Source organism: Notamacropus eugenii, chromosome 4 (assembly GCF_028372415.1).
Source record: "Notamacropus eugenii isolate mMacEug1 chromosome 4, mMacEug1.pri_v2, whole genome shotgun sequence".
Taxonomy (NCBI): domain Eukaryota; kingdom Metazoa; phylum Chordata; class Mammalia; order Diprotodontia; family Macropodidae; genus Notamacropus; species Notamacropus eugenii.
In genome coordinates, this window is record NC_092875.1 from 343754588 (window position 1) to 343775771 (window position 21184).

General features: G+C 36.4%; 1 protein-coding gene across 3 annotated transcripts in view; it reads left to right on the forward strand.

The window, feature by feature from the left end:
• The window catches only part of CEP72 (centrosomal protein 72), a 71149-nt gene extending 61602 nt beyond the window's left edge, over nucleotides 1-9547 (forward strand). For 2 of the 3 annotated variants that reach the window (XM_072605311.1, XM_072605312.1), the window contains exons 11-12: nucleotides 3873-3984; nucleotides 7190-9547. In XM_072605311.1, the coding sequence (XP_072461412.1) occupies nucleotides 3873-3984; nucleotides 7190-7346 (269 nt within the window). In that variant the 3' untranslated portion in view covers nucleotides 7347-9547. Of the gene's footprint in view, nucleotides 1-3872; nucleotides 3985-6990; nucleotides 7078-7189 lie in introns of all 3 variants that reach the window. The other variant, XR_011966229.1, reaches the window with a different exon arrangement.
• The last annotated feature ends 11637 nt before the right edge of the window (nucleotides 9548-21184 follow it).

Sequence of the window (21184 nt, forward strand, 5' to 3'; positions counted from 1 at the left end):
TCAGCTTTATATTTCTAGTTTGATAATTGTTTTTATGTATAGTAGAGGTTGTTTGATTTGTTACTTCTTCAGTTTTTTCATTTGTTTTTGTGTTTTATGGGGGGTGTGTGTGTTTTAGTTATATATCTAGTCATTGGTATGCTCTTTCTCTCTTTTGTTAAATAAAGTGTTCATAGAGATAAACTCTGGCCAGAGTAGGGAGGAGAGGGGGGGAGAGGTTGTATCTGTTAAATTTATCATTGTTCTTTTGGGAACCCTCTTCAGATATCTATTGGGGTGAAGGTGGGAGAGCTGGGCTCTTACAACTTTTCATGTTTGCATTTTAACTGGAAGTTGCCCCATAGCATTTTAATGCAGTGTAACCAAATCTAAAAAAAACCATAAAACTTTACTGTTGTAACACTGTTTAGCAGATTGTGAATTTATAACATTGATATCCTTCCTTTGGAACTAATTGCCCCATGTAATGTAATTTCATTTAATGTGTGTTCAGAACTAGATAAAGATAATGTTTTCATTTACAGTAGCCATCTCTTTACTTGATTCTTGGGGTATATGTAATTGAAATATGGAGAAATATTATTTTTTAGTTGAATCTATTTTTAATGTTTACCCAGATGTATCCTTTGTTATCAAAATATAACGATATAGCTTAACTAGTTCTTAGAAGATGCAGTTGTCATTTGCAGCAAAAAATCAGTTGTGCTAAAAGTGAAGACTGGGAGTCAAGACCTCAGTTCTAGTTCTGGCTCTGGCTAAAGTGATAAATAATTCACCACACATCTTTGGACCATGGTTTCTTTATTTGTGAAATGTGGGTTAACCTAGGTTTCTAAGATCCCTTCCAGCTTCTAAGATTCAATTATTTCTAATCAAAATCTATTAAAGTAAATAATTCCCCTGATACATGCCAAAAATTATAGTTTAGCTTGCAATAGTTGTTCTTCTAGTCAGAAGGCTTCCATGTTCGTTTCTTCTGCCTGTAGTTTCTGCCCCAACTTTTTCTGAGCCATGAATCCATCAGTGCTTACCTTTGGAACTTTGTAGATCCCTTGGGAAGTGGATTTTTTTAAATAAATGATAATGTTGTTCTTTCCTCTTAAAAATATTGGTATAAAAAGACCTTCCAACTCCTTATACCCCAACTGCTTATACCTTCAAACTGCTATTCATTAAGCAAGTCAAGTGGAGTGAAGAGTAGTTGATTTTGAAGCAAAAATAAAACTCATGGATTATGAATATCTTTTTGGTTATACCCTTTGTTTTTATAGTTCCTTTTGTTGTTGCTGTGATCTTTCGCTTTTAGAGAAATATTACTAGTTGGAACTTGTAGTAAAGTATTGCTTCATTACCTTATCATGGTATGGAAGTGACCTTGAGTTCTCAGAGGCTTTGCCGGCAGACCTTACTGACAGATCTTACCAAAATGGATGGGAATCTAGGTAATCTTTGAGAGAAGAGTTTCAGTAGAGTAAATAGATTCAGAAACTATATGACTGAGAGTTGATGAATGATTAAGCGGTAAGGATATTGGAGGCAGTGAGTACAAATGACTTTTTCTTTGAATTTGTTAGTGAAAGGGAGGAGTGATATAAGACAAAATAGTTTGAGGGGATGTTGGAGCAAGTGAAGATTATTGACACGAATGGGCTACTTGTGAGTCCATTTGTAGGCTATTCATTAAGGAAGAAAATGGCTTGCTTATTCAGCTTAGTTCAATTTAATATTGGCTCCAGGAAGAGAAGAGGGTTGAGAGAATATGATTGGATTAACGTTGACTTTGACAGGAAGGACCACCCTTCTTAGACTATAGCAGAAAAGTTAGAGATGGGCGACAGCATTGAGAGATTTTGAGGTGTGGAGTGGAGGATGACATGACGAGAACTCACAATGGATAATCTTAACTTAATGCAGCAAAGTATGAAGCAAGGTCATTTGCTGAGAGCAGGGGGGCGGATATGGGAGGAGGAGTTTGAGAACATTTAGAACATTTGCTGCAGGGTTCAGGTTAGAAAGTCAATGAGGAAAAAATAAAAGAACTGTCACACAGAAATATATGCCAAGAATCAATGAGGTAACATGAAATTGTAGTGGAGCAGAGTGAGTGTAGGAGGTGGGAAGCAGGATTGAGAAGACATGTCCTCTGCAAAGATCAAGGGCAGAAGATTCATGGGTGGAGGATAAAGTATAATTATTTCATTAACTTTAAGTAAAATGCAAGCTTCGTGAAGTTAAGGACTGTTTGGGGGAGGAAGTGTTTGTCTTTATATCATCAACTTAGCACTGTGCTTGGGCCATAATAGATACTTAATAAATGGTTATTGAATTGAATTAGATTGAATGAATAAGATTATAAAGAGTGAAACTAGAGCAGAGGTAATAGAGTAGGAAAATATGAAAGGATTGAGATACTGGCAGTATGTAGCTGGTGATTCTATCATGAATTCTCTGGATTAAAAATAGTGTAACTTTATTATCTCTTATATTTCAAGGGTTATCACAGGTGACACTCTTGCCTTTTTTTAAAATCTTTGTTTTATTTTTAATTTATGGAATAAAATGAACATTTCCATAACATAGTATAATAAAAAATGATTACACATGAAACTGCAAATCTCTTCTGTACAACTTGCTGTTCCTTTTATATATATAATAAAATTATCATGTAAACTGGATGTAGGTAGCATCTTCCTTTATGTGTCCTTTATGGTTAATTTTTGTATTTATAATAGTCAAAATTACTTATTCATTCAAAGTTGTTCTTAAAACAATATTGCTGTTACCATATGCAACATTCTCTTGGTTCTGCTCATTTCACTCTTCATTATTTTGTGCAGGTCTATTCATGTTTTTCTAAGATCGTTGAGCTCATCATTTCTTAGAGCACAGTAGTATTTCATCATAGTCATATACCACAACTTGTTCAATCATTCCCCAGTTGATGGGCATCCCTACAATTTCCAGTTCTTTGCCATCATAAAAAGAACTGCTATAAATATTTTAGAACATATAGGTTCTTTCATTTTTCCGCTAATCATCTGTGGAAATAGACTTATTATTGGTATTTCTGGGTTAAAGGGTATATATAGGCAGTTTAATAACTCTTTGGATATAATTCCAGATCACTCTCCATAATGGTCGGATCAGTTCACCATCAATTCCACCATCAGTAATTTTAACCAGTCTGATAGATGTAATATAATGTCTCAAGGTTGTTTTACTTTGCTTTTCTTTAATCAGCATTGAGAGCATTTTTACATGACTATAAGTTATTTTGATGTCTTCATCAGAAAACTGCCTTTCATATTGTTTGGCCATTTGTCAATTGGGGAATGACTCATTTTTTTATAGATTTGACAAAGTTCTTTCCATATTTGAGATATGAGATCTTTATCTGAGAAACTGTCTGTAAAAGTTTTTATCTCAGTTTTCTGCTTTCCTTCTGATCTTGGCTATATTTGTTTCATTGGTACAAAAACTTTTTAATTTAATGTAATCAAAATTATCCATTTTACACATCATTCTGCTCTGTGTCTCTTATTTATTCATAAATTGTTCAACTGTCCACAAATCTGATAAGTAATATGTTCCATGTTCTTAAAATTTTCCCATAATATCTCTTTATATCTAGGTCATGTTTTCTAAGAAGCACAGATAAAGCTTGTTTGTTAAAATTTATCTAATGAGCAAGTTTATTTACAAATTCATGTTTAGTTAACTTTATGATTTATATGTATGAAAATTTTTTTTCAATTTGCCTTTTCTTTTTTGGAACACAACTGTTGCCAAATTCTGAAAATTATGTTTAAATTCACAATTTATAGAAACAAATGACAAAACTTTAATACTAAAGATATTTATTTCTGTTTTAGAACTTCAAAACAGTAATCAGGAGTTGTCCAGTGAAATTGATAACTTAAAGGAACATCTTGAACACTATGCCAAGATTCAGGAACTGACGGAGATGCTACAGGAAAGTCACAGGTACTAATGTTGCTCGGAATGTATGATTTTAAGGAGTTACTACTTACAAAATCATATGAGAGAGAGCTCTTAGAGGTTTTATGGCATGAAATGAGTAATGGACTGGGAGATCTGTATTCTCATCTTGGTCATGGGACTGACTGGCTAGTTAATATTTACTTAACCTCTTAGCCTCAGATTCTCATCAGTGAAATGAATCTGATCAATTAAAGACCTTTCAGATCTACAGTTCAAATTTCTTAAGTTCTTTTCAATTTTAATATTGTGTAATATGAAATGTGGTAGCAGAGGTTTGGGTAATGATTTAGGGGAGAGAAGGGCAGTTGGATAACTTAGGGTAAGGAAGTGCAGTGACAGAAGGCTAAAGGAGTGTCAGGAAGCCAAAGGAGGGGTGTGTGTGAATTGTTATCCTGCTGCATTTTTTTCCCCATATACACATTCACAGTCATCCACACTAGCACACTTACTAGAGATTGATAAAGAGAGCTGAGGTTCTTCGGGAAGGGAACTAAAATTGGGAGTTCACTCTCATGAATACAAAGCTATGAGTGAAGAATTTTCTAGATTATTCATGGAGAGTAATCTCCATTCCTGTTGCTGACACTTGGAATATTTTGCTGCTATTATTTCTTCAACCAAAAAAATGCTTGTTTATTCTTTTTGTTTCCTGCTCTTAAAATTATTCCATAGCCAGAATAAAGTATTTTTGTCATTCCTGTGGTGACTCAATTTTTAAAAATAGTTTTTAGTGTGGAAATAATGAAAAGACTTTGAGTTGTAAATTAGAAGAACAACATGCCAAAGAAAAACTTAAGGTTCTGGAAGGGAGTTTGACAAGAGCTATATTTGGGGGGGTTTGACTGAATAAAATTTAGAATAGAAATGGGTAATAGGAGATTACTGCTGAAGGATGGAATATTAGAGATTGGAGGAAGAAATATCGCAAAAATGTCTCTGAGTTGAAAATAGTACAGGTACGTGCTTGTCCTTGGAGTATACATGCTTTTTTTTTGCAGTGGTAGCTGGTGCAAGTCTAGGGTATAAATTTTCTCCTTCCCTCTGCCCATCCTTCTTCCCTCCTCTGGCCAAAGGTGGGAATGCTGCTGTTAGAAGCTTCAAAGAATTTGGAAGTAAACTCTAGCATTCCCATCATTCTTAGCCTACAGTTGTAGTCCAGCTCACATCTGGAAGCCAGATCACTACTGTGTAGGAATTGAAGGTTAAAAATGATTGATTTGTTTGTTATAAAGAGAGAAGTGATATTTTGTCAGGTGAGAAATGACTGAGGTAAATAGGAAATTAAGTAAGCCTGGTACAGAGGTTACATGTAAAGTCACATAGATAGTGTTACTCAGGCAGAGGACTTTTCCAAGAGCCATTTGATTCACCAGTTGATAATGGTCAAAAGATGTGAATGGGTGGTTTTCAGAGGAAGAAATCAGCCATTAATAGCCATACAAAAATGCCCTAAGTCACTAACAGTTAGAGAAATGCAAATGAACAACTCTGAGATGCTACCTCACACACATCAAATTAGCTAAGGTGACAAAAAATGAAAATGGTAAATGCTGCAGAGGCTGTGGGAAAATAGGTACACTAATGAACTGTTGGTGGAGTTGTAAACTAGTACAACGATTTTGGAAAACAATTTGGAACTATGCCGAAAAATCTGTTAAACTGTGCATACCCTTTGATCCATCAGTTCCGCTACTAGAGCTAGACCCCACAGAAATTAAAAGGACCAACAAGTATAAAAATATTTATTGCAGCTCTTTTTGTGGTGGCAAAGAACTGAAAACTGAAGGGATGCCCATCCATTAGGGAATGGCTGAATTCATTATGGTCTGAATTTCTCTCCTGAACTCTAGTCTTGCATTGCCAACTCATGCTAGACATCTTGTCCTGGCTGAAATTGGCATTATAGACTTAATATACCCAAAATAGAATTGATTCTCTTTCCTTATCTCTCTTAAACTTGCCCTATCTATTTCTGTTCAGGTCACTCACCTCCCAGGCACCTAGGTTCATAACCTTGGAGTTATCCTTGACTTCCTCTTTCCTTTACTCTCCATTTCCAGTCAGTTGTCAAATTTTGTTAATTCTACCACCACAATATCTCTTGCATTCATTAGCTTCTCTCTCCTCACACCTCACTAGCCTAATTGAGGCTTAGACTGTGTAATTAGACATATCATCTGTATTGAGTCTGTCTTCCACTTAGCTGCCCAAACCATGAGCTAATAGATTTGGGGCCAGAAGTGACTTTAGAGGTCTTAGAGTCCAGTCTCCTCATTGAATAGAGAAGACAATTGAAGGGCAGAGAGCTTAAGTGACTTGCCTACGTTCATATATATAATTAGTGGCAGAGACAGATTTCAAATCTAGGTCACCTAAATCCAAATATAGAACTTTTTCACTGTACCACTCACTTCACCATCCTAAGATACAAATTTGACCGTTTTATTTCCTTGCTCAAAAACTGTGGCTCCTAACTGTGGGCAGTGTAAAATAGTGACTCCTCAGTCTGGTTTTTAGACCCTTTACAATCTGGCTCTAATCTTTCTTACCTTATTTCATGTTATTTTCTTTCATGTAGTTTACATTGTAACCAACCAGGAAAATTAGTTGTTTCTTGAAGCCTGGAATTCACTTGATTCCCATCTTTGCTTCTCAGAATCCTTGCCTTCCTCCCAAGAGCCATCTCCTCCATGGTGCCTTTTTTTTTATCTACCCTCCCTCCGTCTCATAGTGCTTTCTCCCTCTTTAAATGACCTTGTATTCATTTATCCATGTATATGTTGCGTCCTGTGGCTGCTAGCATGGTACCTTCTCTCATAAAGATAAGGCACTCAAATGCTTGTTGAATTGATTTTAATAAGATGTGACCATTAGTTCTATTGGACTCTAAATGAATGGGTTTATTTTGGCAGAATTAATAATGTTGATCTGAGTGAAATGATTTTGTTCCTTTTATTCCATTTCTTTTTCTTTCATTCCATTTTTAAGACTCCATTAATACATTGTTTCTGGAGAGCAAAATAATTAAACCTTTAATTTTTGAAGCATGCTGAATGAAGACTTTGGGGAAAGATGGTAATTTTGAAATCTTTTGGAACTTTTGGATGAATTTTATATATTTTAATTTTAAGCATATCATTTTAAAGACAGAAAAAACCAAAATAATTTTCCTTTACTTTTCTTACAGTTCTTTGATTTCTACTAATGAACATCTTTTGCAAGAACTCACTGAGACCCATATTCGACACAAGGCTGAAGTTGAGCAGTTACACTGGAGCTATAAGGAGTTAAAAAAGACAATGTCTCAGTTTCCTCTTAGCAACTCTGACCTCAGCAGTAGTTAATATTTGTGGAATTTTGAAGAACATATTCAGTCCATATTTTTGTACCTACATTTTTAAATTATATTGAAAGTTTTTTTACCTCTGATCTTTGTATTTTTTCATATTCAGTTGTTTAGGAAAAATTTCATTAAGATAGATTTATTTTCTTATTTTTTTGAAATATTTATGTGAGGAGACTTAACCTTTTTTTAAAGTTTCTTAAATATCATAGGAGAGTGAAAACGTAAGCAGTTTTTTCTTTGGTGTAAATCCAAAGAGGCATTGAAATTTCTTAAGATGAAGTGAGCATTAATACTTAAACAAATATTCAGAGATACACTGAGTAGCCTTTTATTATCTGTATTCTCAAACTGCTAAATTGTTAAATAGTGATTGTCATTTGATATAATAAGTATCTACAAGGGAAACTCACTTGTAGATATTTCTTATTATATAGTCCTGAAAATTTGGTTATAATAAGCATTAATTTAACATTTAGGTAACAGTTTCTCTTGCCTTTTCAGAATTTTAAAAGCTCAAAATTTTTTAAGGTAAAATTGTTACCTAAATTTTAGTTAATGCTTGTGGCTAGCATTTTAGCTTTAGATACATCAAATTTATGATAAAATAGACCTTCATTTTGAGTACATCTCTTGTTTATGTCTACATTGCATGAATTAATTTTAAAGGGATGATTTGAAGACACTTTGTTGTTTTTTGGTGTTGTGCAGTTGTTTTAGTAGTGTCCAAATCTCCCTGACTTCATTTGGAGTTTTCTTGACAAAGATACTGGAGTGGTTTGCCATTTCCTTCTCTAGCTCATTTTACATATGAGGAAACTGAGGCAAACAAGGTTAAGTGACTGCTCGAGATCACACTGCTATATTTGAGCTCAGGAAGATGAGTCTTCCTGTCTCCAGACTCAACACTCTCTACTGCACCATCTGGCTTCCCAGATGGTTGAAGGCCCTGTTTTTATTTAAAAAGTTCTCTAAGAGTGTTTGAACAGATATTTTTCCCCATCTCTAAATAAATATTCCTGCAACAGGCAGAGGCATTAGAAATTAATTCTGTTTCACTTTTCCTGTCCCTGAAATAGAGCTTTTCTTGAAGCTACAAGGGGAGAAACTTTGGAAGAGGTATCAAGAGGCTATAACTCTCTTCTTAGTCTTAGCACTAATGCTGGGTGTAGCCTTGGGCAAGGCATTGTACTGTCTCTTTGCCTCAGTTTTCTTACCTGTAAAATGAATAAGTTGAATACCTATGGTCCCTTCCAGCTCTATTTTTTTTTTCATTCTGACTTGTGAAGTTTTACAGAACAGTAATCTCTTAAATCTGATGCTCTTGTACTTTCTCGTTTACATTCTCTTTCTTCCAAACACAAGGTCAAAGAGAAACTTTAAAAGGTTTACTTCTGCTTTGGAAATACCTCTTTCACTTGTTTGCTGATGCCTGGAAGAAGTCACCCAACAAGGGGACAGTCAATCACCCTTTTGCCTTAGTGACAGTTTTTGGAGAAGGCTCTCATTGGCTTACATGGAGAACAACCTCAGAGTTTTGTTTTGTTTTTTAATCATCTGACCACTTTCTGCCTATTGTTGCAAAAGTCACAAGTGAGTGGTCAGTGACACCTCATTTCTCAGTGAGAGAAGTGAAATATGCAGGTCCATTGTGGAAGAAGCACGATGGAAAATTTAAAAGCTTAGAAAAGCTAGCTCTACCTGTACCAAAGTAAAGTTATTATCTAAGCAGTATGGGTTTAGAAGGAAATAAGACAGGTAGACAATGTGTGGAAAGAGCATTGGATTGGGAGGCAATTGACCTGGCTTCAAGTTCTAGCTAATTGCTGCTGTGTGACCTTGGGTAAGTCACGTCACATCACTTCACTCAGCCTCAAAATTCCTCTCAGTAAAGAGATGATTTCTGAAGTCTTAATTCTAGATTCCACGTACTTAGTGCATTGTTGTTGTCTGTAATCTCAAGGTAAATATTTTTATTAGTTTGGTGAAAGTGGTGATGATGATTATTTACTATGAACCTCAAGTCAAGCTGTACTGTATATATGAGCCAAAACATGCCACGAATACCAGATATTTTTTTCAAGTGACTTAACTGAGTCAAAATTTTGGAAGAATTTGCTCCTTGATTTTTAATGTGGTAAAGGAGAATAAAAATTGGAAAGAAATGGAAATGTGTGATTAAAATTTGGTTTAGAAACTTCATTTCATATCTTGCTGGTAATGACTTATTGTAGAAGAAAGTCAAATATGATGGAAAGAGGACTAGAATAGCAGTCAGAGAATCTTAGAATTTTAGAATTTGAGTTGGGATGGGCATATTATAAAGGGCATGTAGTCCAGCTCTCTACTCAGTGCAGTAATTTTTTCTATATGTCCTTGACAAATAGTCATCTAGCCTCTCCTGGAGTAGCTTTAGTGACAGAACTCAACATTTAATGAGGGAGAACATTCCATTTTTGTTAGGAAGTTCTTATCATGAGTGAAGCAAGCCCTCCCTCCATTTCAGCCTTAGATAACTGATGATTATGGTCTGGAAAGCTTCAGTACACGGTTCACCAGTGAACCTGTGCAGCTAACCCCAGATGACAAGGATATAATAAAAAGAATAGACCAGTCGGAGTTTGAAGGATTTGAATTCATCAGTCCCTTGTTGCTTTCTACAAAAGAGTCAGTATGAAGAAATGGCATCTCCATTGTGGACAAATAATGTGAATGAACGTTTAAATTTATCCCTAACTACGGTATATGCATGCAAGGCTGGGGAACTGTAAGGTTTTGAGTGGAGACCAGTGATTTTTTTAAATATTGCTGCTGAAAATCAAAGAAGAGAATAGATTTTGGTGGGTGTCTTCCTCTAAGTGATACTGGTTTTTAAAAGTCTGGGGGCACTGACACTACTGGCTTCTTTTCTGAGGGAATGTGCACATGTGCCTGCTTCATGGGAGAATCTCATGTTCGTACGTCCTCAGGGAAAGGAATGTTGAAATGACTTTGAAGGTGGAGGGAAAAAGAGGGGAGGTGAGAGAAAAACATGAAGTTTACTCTCATCACATTCGACTAAAGGAAGGAATAAAATGCCCACTCATTTTGGTATGAAAACCTATCTTACAATACAGGAAAGTGGGGGAGAAGGGGATCAGCAGGGTGGGGGGGATGCTGGAAGGGAGGACAGTGGGAGGAGGGAGCAATTTGAAGTCAACACTCTTGGGGAGGGACAGGATCAAAAGAGAGAATAGAAGCAATGGGGGGCAGGATAGGAGGGAGGGAAATATAGTTAGTCTTACACAACACGACTATTATGGAAGTCATTTGCCAAACTACACAGATATGGCCTATATTGAATTGCTTGCCTTCCCAAAGGGAATGGGTGGGGAGGGAGGGATGAAGAGAAGTTGGAACTCAAAGTTTGAGGAACAACTGTCGAGTACTGTTCTTGCCACTAGGAAGTAAGAAATACAGGTAATGGGGTATAGAAAGTTATCTGGCCCTACAGGACAAAAGAGAAGATGGGGACAAGGGAAGGGAGGGATGATAGAAGAGAGGGAAGATTGGTGATAGGGGCAATCAGAATGCTCAGCGTTTTGGGGTGGGGGGAGGGGACAAATGGGTGGAAAATTTGGAACCCAAAATTTTGGTGAAAATGAATGTTAAAAGTAAAGAAAAAAAAATCAGCTGCTCAAATCCCCCAGGAGCATTAGGTGGGGGCAAGGCCTCCACACACGGCTGATGTCAGTGTCCCCAGGGTTTTTGCAATCCAGCAATGGATGCGGGCTGCTGTGGGAGCTGCTGCCACCTGATGCAGCTTCTTGTCACCACCTGAGGCTGGAGCTATGGGAAGACCCTTACTCCTTTCTCAGACAGCTGAAAAAACCCTCTCACTGACCTTTGGTGCCTGTGGGTTTAGGGATCTGCAAACCACCCCTATTGCTGTTGGGGATTCCACCCCTGAGGACTGCTCCAGACCTCTTCCCGGTACCAGGCCACAAGGCCAAGGCTGGGCTGGGCTCTACTCCACGTCTCATCTGACAGACCTTTCCTGTCAGCCTTTCAAGTCACCCTGGGCTGGAAATCTCCTCCACTCTGTTGTTCTGTGGCTTCTGCTGCTCTAGAATTTGTTGAGAGTCTTTCTTTACAGGTATTTTATGGGCTGTGGGGGAAGAGCTAGTGTATGTGCGTCTTTCTACTCTGCCATCTTGGCTCTGCCCCCTGTTGAGATATTTATAGATCCTGACTCGTATCCCACATCTTAGCTATCCCTTGAATCTGTGCCATCAGCAAATACGATAAGAATTGTACTGATTACTTTCCCTGTGTTAGTAACAAAAGCATTAGAAAGGAAGAAAATATCAGTGACACCATAAAAAGTACATAGAAGGAAACTCTGCAGGGAACAGAAACAAGCAGGATGGTGCTTTTTACTAGCATGTTAACTTTAATCATCACTTTAAACCTTGTATGTAATAGAACTTCCTAGTTTCATATACATCATTCTTTTCTGTTCCTTGTATGTACATTTTTGTTGTGTTTTTTTAAGTTAACAAAATTAAAAAGAAAACTGCTTAACAGCTTAGGGAGAAGACAGGTCTCCGAGAACCACTGGCTCTTCTTTGGATCTGGCTATCCAGACATTTCTGGACCCACCTCACCATACTATCCTGTTTTTCACATCTTGTCCATAAGGACAGCATGGAAGACTTTGTCAGAGTTGTGGTTGAAATTAAGGTATACAATGTTTATAGCATTTTTGTTATCTAATAATTTAGCAACACAGCCTGTCAAAAAATAAAGGAAATGAGTTTAAGGTGGCTTGGTCTAGTCTCGATAAAACCAAGTTGGATTTTAGTGATCGCTTCCCTTTATAAATGCTGATAAATCATTTCCTTCCCTTTTTTGAAAATTAGGATGATATTGCCAGGATAACATCAAGTCCTAAGATCATAGTTTTAGAATGTAAAAAACAAGCAAACAAGTCCCTCATTTTGCAGATGAGGAAACTGAGGCCTAGAGGGATTAAGTGACTCACTCTAGGTCATACAGACTTTGAGTCCAAGAGCTGGAATTTGTAATATTCTGCCTCATTTTCACTGCCTGACTTCCCTGGCTTCAAGTTCCAGATGAAATTGTACCTTCTCCAAGAAGGTTTTCTTGACTTAATGCTAGTGACTTCTCTGTCAATTCTTTCACATGACTTCTTCATTATAGATTATTTCTACATGATTGTTTACATGTTGTTTTTTTCATTAGACTTGAGCTCCTTGAGAGAAGAAACTGTCTTTCTTTGTATCTCCATTGCCTGGAGCAGTGTCTGGCACCTGGTAGGCACTTAATATTGACTGACTGACTGACTCAGGTCCTTTGACTCTTAAGATCATCATTCCTTCCACCATATTGTATTGTCTCCTGCCAAACCTCTTCAATTTTCTATGATAGCGACTCATTCTTCATATTCACTTGCTCTTTCAGTACCTTGGAATGTACTGCAGAAAAGAGCTGATGATATGGAGATTATATTTCAAGCCTGTGGACATATGAGCTCATGGAGGGCAACTAGGTATTCTCTTTCTCCTTATCCTGGGTGTCAGCTACCTTTTATTCAACTTTTGTTGCACCCTTCCCAGTCTGAAAGTTGTTCCCCTTAACGGAAATCGCCCCCCCCCCCCCAAAAAAAAAACCAGAAACAATATGAATTCGACAGTTGTGCCTTGTCTCTCTCATCCATTGTCATTGGTTCATCCTCTTCACTCCCTCCCAGTCCCCAGCTGCAATGCTGTTGTCTCTCTGACCTTCTTGTCCCTACCACAAGTTAAATTGTCATTGCCTTTGCCTTTTGTTTTAATCTCCAGCATCATCTCTGAGGTTGTGTGGCTTTAGGGTATGGAGAAAACTCTTTCTAAAAATTTGGTGGAGAGGTTTAGAGAGAATGAAAAAGTTCGAAGTGTCCAGGGTTTTGGCAGTGTGTGTTAAGACACTTGAAACCTGAACCCTCATGCGAGTTCTTTGATTACTCTGAGACTTAATTCACTCAGAATAGGTGACTTGAACTCATTCAAGGCAGTTCTTACTGTCTCCTTCCTCTTTCAGGTTTCAAGGCTCTCAGCCACTTTTGTTTTATCTTTTTATTATGAAATATTTAGGAGATTATTTTCCTTCATAGAAAAACAATAGTTCAATTTTCTTCATCTGTTTTATTATCATTGTTCCTTCAGTCCCAGGCAGTGAGCTCATCTCTTGTTCTTCATGCCCACAAAATAGCTTAAGAAGCTTTTTTTCTTCCCATTTAGTATTTTTATAAGCTCATTCCAGACTTTCATCTTCAGACAGCATGATTATATTATAATATGAACATACTAGTCTTCACATTTGTCCTTAGTGATGTTTCTATCCTTTTACCTTGTGTAATAATGACAAAAATGAAAATAGATTTTCTTTCTATAATGCTTTGAAATTGACAAACCATTTTCTTCACAAGAATCCTCCTTCAAATATGATCTACCTTATTTTACAAATAAGAATATAAGACTTAGAGACCTTAATGATGACAGCTGGTAAATGTCAGAATCAAAATTTGGATCCAGAAATTCTGGTGTCAAATCTAATGCTAATTATTCAACACATATAGCACATGCTTTTAGAATTCAGTGGAGATCATTCTGGACACCCTCACTGGACTCTTTAGCATCAAAAGATTTGAGATTTAGTCTTGACTCTACCACTAATAAGTTGTGTGACTTGGTAAATTCCTTAACCTCCCTAGGCCTCAATTTTCTCTTTAGTAAAAATATTAAAGAACAAGACACAACATGGTCTCTAAGGGGAGAATGGGTGAGCAGGGGCCTAGTTAGCAGTTAGACTACATTTAGCATTATAAAAAACTTCAAAAAGAAAAAGTAGATTCCATATTATTTTTTAAAATGTAGGGGGGTGGAGCCAAGATAGCAGAGTAGACAGACAGACCTGTTCTAGCTTTCCCCCCATAGCCCTTAAAATACCTGCAAAAAATGACTAAACAAATTCTAGAGCAGCAGAAACCACAAAATGACAGTGAAACAGATTTCCAGCTCAAAACAGCCTGAAAGGCTGACAGGAAGGGTCTAATTGCACTGGACTTGGAGCAGCGTGCAGCCCAGTGTGGGCAGTGCAGCAAGGACAGGACTGAAGCAGGCTTCAGGGTACTGAATCATGGGTAGCTGCTTGGGTTTCCAGATTTCTCACCCTAGAAACACCAAAGACAGCTTCAAAGATCAGTAAGAAAGCTCTTTCATCTGGGTGAAAGAGGAGCAGGGTTCAGCTCCAGGACAGTGGCAGTCACTGAGGCAGCAGCATCCACTTTTGGAGCTCTCAGCCTAAGATCCTGGGAGAATCAAGCAGCTGATCTGGGTTTCAGTCCTGAGTGGTGGTCCTGGGGTGAAGAAGTGTGCTGGCATGGCGTGGCTGTGGAGAGGGAATTCTACTCATGGTTCCAGGGCAGAAAAGAGTGTTTTGATTGCTCACAGACCAGAGTGCAGGCCAGGAGAAGAGTAAACACCTCTCCTCTGACTATGCCACTTTGGGGGAACTGAAAACTTTACAGGTCCCTAGAGATATCTCAAAGAACAGCTGCACAAAACCTCTGAAGTCTAGGGTGGAATACCCTCCACTTGACAAAGGACTCAAAAGTCAAGTAACTGATTGGGAAAATGCCCCAAAAGGGGAAAAATAAGACTATAGAAGATCACTTTCTTGGTGAAAAGGTATTTTCTTCCATCCTTTCAAATAAGGAAGAACAAAGCATACCATCAGAGGAAGACATCAAAGTCAAGGCTTCTACATCCAAAACCTCCAAAAAAAAATATGCAATGGTCTCAGGCCATGGAAGAGCTCAAAAAAGAATTTTGAAAATCAAGTAAGAGAGGTGGAGAAAAAATTGGGAAGAAAAATGGGAGCAATGCAAGAAAATCATGAAAAACAAGTCAGCACCTTGCTAAAAGAGACCCAAAAAATGCTGAAGAAAATAACAAAATAATAAAAACAGACTAACTCAAATAGCAAAAGAGGTCCAAAAAACCAACGAAGAGAAGAATGTTTTAAAAAGCAGAATTGGCCAAATGGAAAAGGAGGTTAAAAGCTCACTGAAGAAAATAGTTCTTTAAAAATTATAATGGAGCAGATGGAAGCTAACGACTTTATGAGAAACCAAGAAATTATACAAAAAGAACCAAAAGAATGAAAAAATAGAAGACAATGTGAAATATCTCATTGGAAAAATGACTGACCTGGAAAATAGATCCAGGAGAGATAACTTAAAAAGGATTAGCCCACCTGTAAAACATGATCAAAAAAAGAGCCTAGAAATCATCTCCCAAGAAACTATCAAGAAAAACTGCCCTGATTTTCTAGAACCAGAGGGTAAAATAGAAATGGAAAGAATTCACTGATCACCACCTGAAACAGATTCCAAAAGGAAAACTCCTAGGAATATTGTAGCCAAATTCCAGAGTTCCCAGGTCAAGGAGAAAATGTTACAAGCAGCCAGAAAACAACAATTCAAGTTTTGTGGAAATGCAATCAGGATAATACAGGATTTAGCAGCTTCTACCATAAGGGATCAAAGGGCTTGGAATATAATATTCCAGAGGTCAAAGGAGATAGGATTAAAATCAAGAATCACCTGCCTAGCAAAACTGAGTATAATACTTCAGGGGAAAAAAATGGAATTTCAATGAAGCTCCCAAGCATTCTTGATTGAAAAGACCAGAGCTGAATAGAAAATTTGACTTTAAAATACAAGAATCAAGAGAAGCATGAAAAGGTGAATATGAAAGAGGTGTCTTAAGGAATTCATTAAAGTTGAACTGTTTACATGCCTACCTGGAAAGATGTTATTTGTAACTCATGAGACTTTTTTCAGTATCAGGGTAGATAGAGTGAATATGTGTGTGTGTGTGTACATATATGTATTTATATATATATATATATATATATATATATAGTATATATATGTGTATGGGTATGTATGTATGTGTTTATATTATATATGTATAGATATAATATATACATATTATGTATGTATGTATAGTATATATATGTGTGTGTGGGTATGTATGTGTTTATATTATATATGTGTAGGTGTGTATAAGTATGTATATAGACAGAGGGCACAGGGTAAGGTGAATATGAAGGAAGAATACCTAAAAAATAGGATTTACTTTTGAGTGGAATGTACTAGGAATAAGAAAAAGGAAGAGGTAGAATGTAGCAAATCATCTCACATAAAAGAGGCAAGAAAGAGCTTTTACAGTGGAGGGGAGGAGGGGGGAGATGAAAAGAAATAAGTGAGCCTTACTTTCATGGAATTTGGCTTAAGGAGGGAATAACACATACTCAATTGGATATGGAAATCTATTTTACACTGCAGGAAGGCAAGAGGGAAGGGGATAGAGAGAGAAGATAATAGAAAGGACAACAAATTGGGTAAAGGGATAATCAGAAGCAAACATTATTGTGGGAAGACAGGTCAAGGGAGAAAATGGAATAAATGGAGGGCAGGGTAGGACAGAGGGAAATGTGGTTAGTCTTTTGTAACATAACTATTATGGAAGTATTTTGCATGGCTACACATGTATGACCTATATTGAATTGCTTGTTTTCTCAATGAGGGTGGGTGGAGAGGGAGGAAGGGAGAAACTATGGAACTCAAAGCTTTAATAATGAATGTTAAAAATTGTTTTAGCATGCAACTAGAAAATATGATGTATAGGCAGTGGGGTATAAAAATCTATTTTGCCCTACTGGAAAATAGAGGGGAGGGGGTAATAGAAGGGAGGACAGACTGGAGGAAGGGGTGGATGCTGTCCTGGGGTGTGGGTGGGGAGAGATGGGCAGAAAATTTTGAATTCAAATTCTTGTGGAAGTGAATCTGGAGAATTAAAAAATAAATTATGTATTTTTAAAAATAAAAATAAATGAAGATTCTAGGAAGTTAAAAAATATATCCAGTGTTAATTTGTAGTAGTTCCATTTTGTTTAAAATGGAATTTTTATTTTTGACTTTCCACATTATTTTCTATGACCATTTAAATTTGGGTAAACAACGTCCTTTGTCTTCCATTTATTACTATTAAGTCATAGTCATTACAAATTTTTTGATTTAGAACTTTGCAAAATTTTCTTGTTAATTCTAATTCAGAATTCCTGATTGAAGATTAAACTTTTATATTTTATGAAATAAAAATAAAATAAAATAATCTTAAGTATTCTGTATTGAAACAAGGCAAGTATGCTCTTTACATTTAATTTACCAGCTTCCATTTTTTTCATTAAACCTTGGTGATTACTCAAACTTACAGACATTCAGGGCACCCTTAATACCTAATAAGATCCTTAAAAAGTATTTGTCATTATTGATTTGTTACATCCTATTTATCTGGTGATACACTGGTGATTAGATGTAGTCAAACAAAAGACCTCTAAAACCTGGAAGGAGGAGATGAATCTGTAAAGACGAAATTTAGTGGGAATAATCCTGAAGTATGGCATTTGGAAAAATCAAAGGCAAAAGAAGAACACGTTAATCAAAATCAACTGTACAAGTACACAACTGGGGGTGAAGGAAGGCAGGGCTGACTGGTTCATGGGAGAAAATGTGGAGGATTTTGTGAACTACAGGCTCCATAAGTGTGAAAATGTACAACCACCACCCCTCCCCCCCAACTCTAATGCTGTCTTAGGTTGGCTTAAGGAAAGAGATAATCCTTTTGTCCTCTGTCAGATCATAGAGGGAATATTAAATTTGGTGCTGTGTACCATGAAGAGGCAGTGAATTATAGAAGATTAAGAGCCAGAAAGACCTCGGTTTAAGTTCTGATTCTGACACACTCCAATTCATCTTTCACATGGTTAAAACACACGCCACCATGCCACTCCCGTAAATAAACTCCCATATTTCTATATTACCTTTAGGATAAAATATAAACTTCATGCAGTTAATCAGCTGCTGGACAATGCATTTAGACCTTGAAGTCCTTGAAATCAGGGACGATTTTTTTCCTCTTTGGCTGCCCAGTGATTAGCACAGTGTTTGACACATAGCTGCTTAATATGTTTAATGACATGTATGTTGATTAGAATTTATGAAGCACTCACTCTGTATCAGGTACTCTTAAGTGCTGAGGTTACAAAAAAAAGCAAAACCATAGTCCCAAGGAGCTCATATTCTAATAATCTCTGATAAAAGGCACAAGTTGGAAGGAAAGGGGAAAGAAGGGGATATGATGAAAGGTTTCTTGCAGAAGATGAATTTGAACTCTTGCCTTGAAGGAAGCAAGGAGGCAGAAGTGAGGAGGAGAACATCCATTCCAGTCATGGAACATGGGACAAAATAACATTTGGGCCTAAAGGTAATAGGGAGCCACTGAAGTTTATTGAGTAGGGAGGTGACATGGTCAGAGCTATGCTTTATAATTATAAATGCAAGTAAATACTTTTAAAGGTCAAAAATTGACATCCTTTTAATAGGAAGCTCCTATGCAAAATAATGTTCATCACTTGCACCACACTCTTCTTTTAACTAGAAAAAATCAAGATGAGTGAAGTGGAGAAAAGAGCTGATGGAAAGGCTGAACTCATAAAATCATATAATCAGAGGAAAGTGTTGGTTTCCCACTTGGATGGGAGCAATTTGGAGATAAAATATTACTTACCCTTTACAGTGGAGTAATGATTTTCAAATTTGATTTTTGCCCTTAAACCTTACTAGCCCTTTGGAGGTCAAGAATAATATTATATCTGAATTTTTTATTTCCCTCAGTAAAATGCTCTGTACACTGATGGTGCTCAAAGTCCTGATTTTGTGGTATTTGCTGTATTTTAACATGTAGTAGGCTACATCGAAGACTTCGAAGGCTCATTTCCTCCTCTGTAAAACAGGGATAATTCTTGCGCTACCTCATGGAGCTGTTGTGAGGATCTAATTAAATAAATATTACAAAGTCTGTAATCCATAAAGTACTATACAAGTATAGGCAAATATCATTATTATTGTACTAATAATTCTCATTAAGGAATTTATATAGGTTTTATTTCTCTTAATAAGAGTTGGTTAATAATCATGAAAATGCCCATTACCTTGTTCCATAAAGCATGACTTACCAGTCAAATGGAATCTTTAACTTAATGCATCCCCTCGATATGGATTGTTGTACTACAAAGTATTCTGAAAATACAAGTTAGTGGATCTTACTGTGCTTCTGCAACAAGAGCTCTTTGGTGCATCATTTGCTAAAAGGATTAGAAATCTTTAACCAGTACAGTTCTATTTCTGCTTGTGATTTTAGTGATTTTTTTTTTTTTTTTACTAAGTTATTTATGATCAACTAACCAGTTGTGGACCATTGCCAAATACAAATTGTGGTAATTTAATTTTAACAACTTAAATATTAGAGTCAACCTCATGCTTCTCAATTTCTTTCTTAAGAAATTTATTGATATATTTTGTTTTTTACAGCACTAGAATTTCCAATTCATCTCCCTCTCCCTCCCAGAGAGTTAACTTACATATCAAATAATATTTTTTAAATGAAAGGGAAAAAAAAGAGGCATTTTTTTTAGCAGAATGTATCAATCCATTGAAAAAATCTCTAAATATATGGTCCTATACTCACATACCTCTGACCTTTGAAAAAGAATGAGGTGAGGACATTTTGTCACATCTCTTCTTTGGTGCCATGTTTATTCTTTGGAATTTTGTTAACATTCACTTTTGATTGTTTTGTGTTTCCTTCTGTTTACATTGTTGTAGCCTTTGTGTAAATTGTTTTCTTGGCCTTGCTTGCTTTACATTAGAACTTCCAAGTCTTCATGCTTCTTTGTATTTATCATATTTGTCATTTCTTGTAGCACATTGGTATTCCATTACATTCGTGTACCACAATTTGTTTGGACATTCTCCCAGTAGATTCCCTCTCTACTTTGCTTCCAATTCTTTGCTGCCACAGAAAGTGCTGTCATAAATGTTTTATTGTCCATAGGGACTTTGTTCTTATCAATGACCTCCTTGGGGTATAAGCCCAATAGTGGAATTTCTGGATCAAAGGGTATTTAGTCACTTTGCGTAACTCAAAATTGCCTTCTAAAATGGTCGTACTGATTCATAAGTCCACCCGTGACTGGCTGGTGTACCTATTTTCCCATAACACCCCCAACATTATCTATCTTTATCTTTTGTCATCTTTCCCAGTTTACTGTCAGGTTCGATTTTTTTATTTGCATTTCTCTTATTAGTGATTTGGAGGATTTTTTTCATATGGTTAATAGTTTGAAAATCTTTTTTGAAAACTATTTGTTCATATTCTTTGACCATTTATTGGGTAATGGCTTTTGATTTGATATATAGATATATATGATATAGTCTTATCTTCTATCTTCTTAGTTGCTGTGTGTATATACATATATCTTAATTGTCTATAAATCTTAGATTACAAACCCTTGTATGAGAAATTTGATCCAAAAATTTTTTCCCCTCATTTGACCACTTTCCCTATCCTAGATGCATTAATTTTGCTTGCGCAGAAGCTTTTCAGTTTCATATCTTATCAATTCATTTTTGAATTTTCAGGCCATTCCTAAATATGACTTAGGTCCAAAGACTCTTCTGGCTGGGAGATGACCTAACTTAATTCTATGTTTTTCGAGTTCTGGTACATTAAGTAATAATGCCCTGATAATCTCTCCAAATAGTCTTAATTCTAGACCCTCTTCCTTTAACTGGACTTTTTTAGAATGGGGTCATCCCCTGGGAATGGGGGGGGCGAGATTAGAGGAGAGAGTGGAAAATTTGACTCTCACTCAGAATCCATTGCTCTT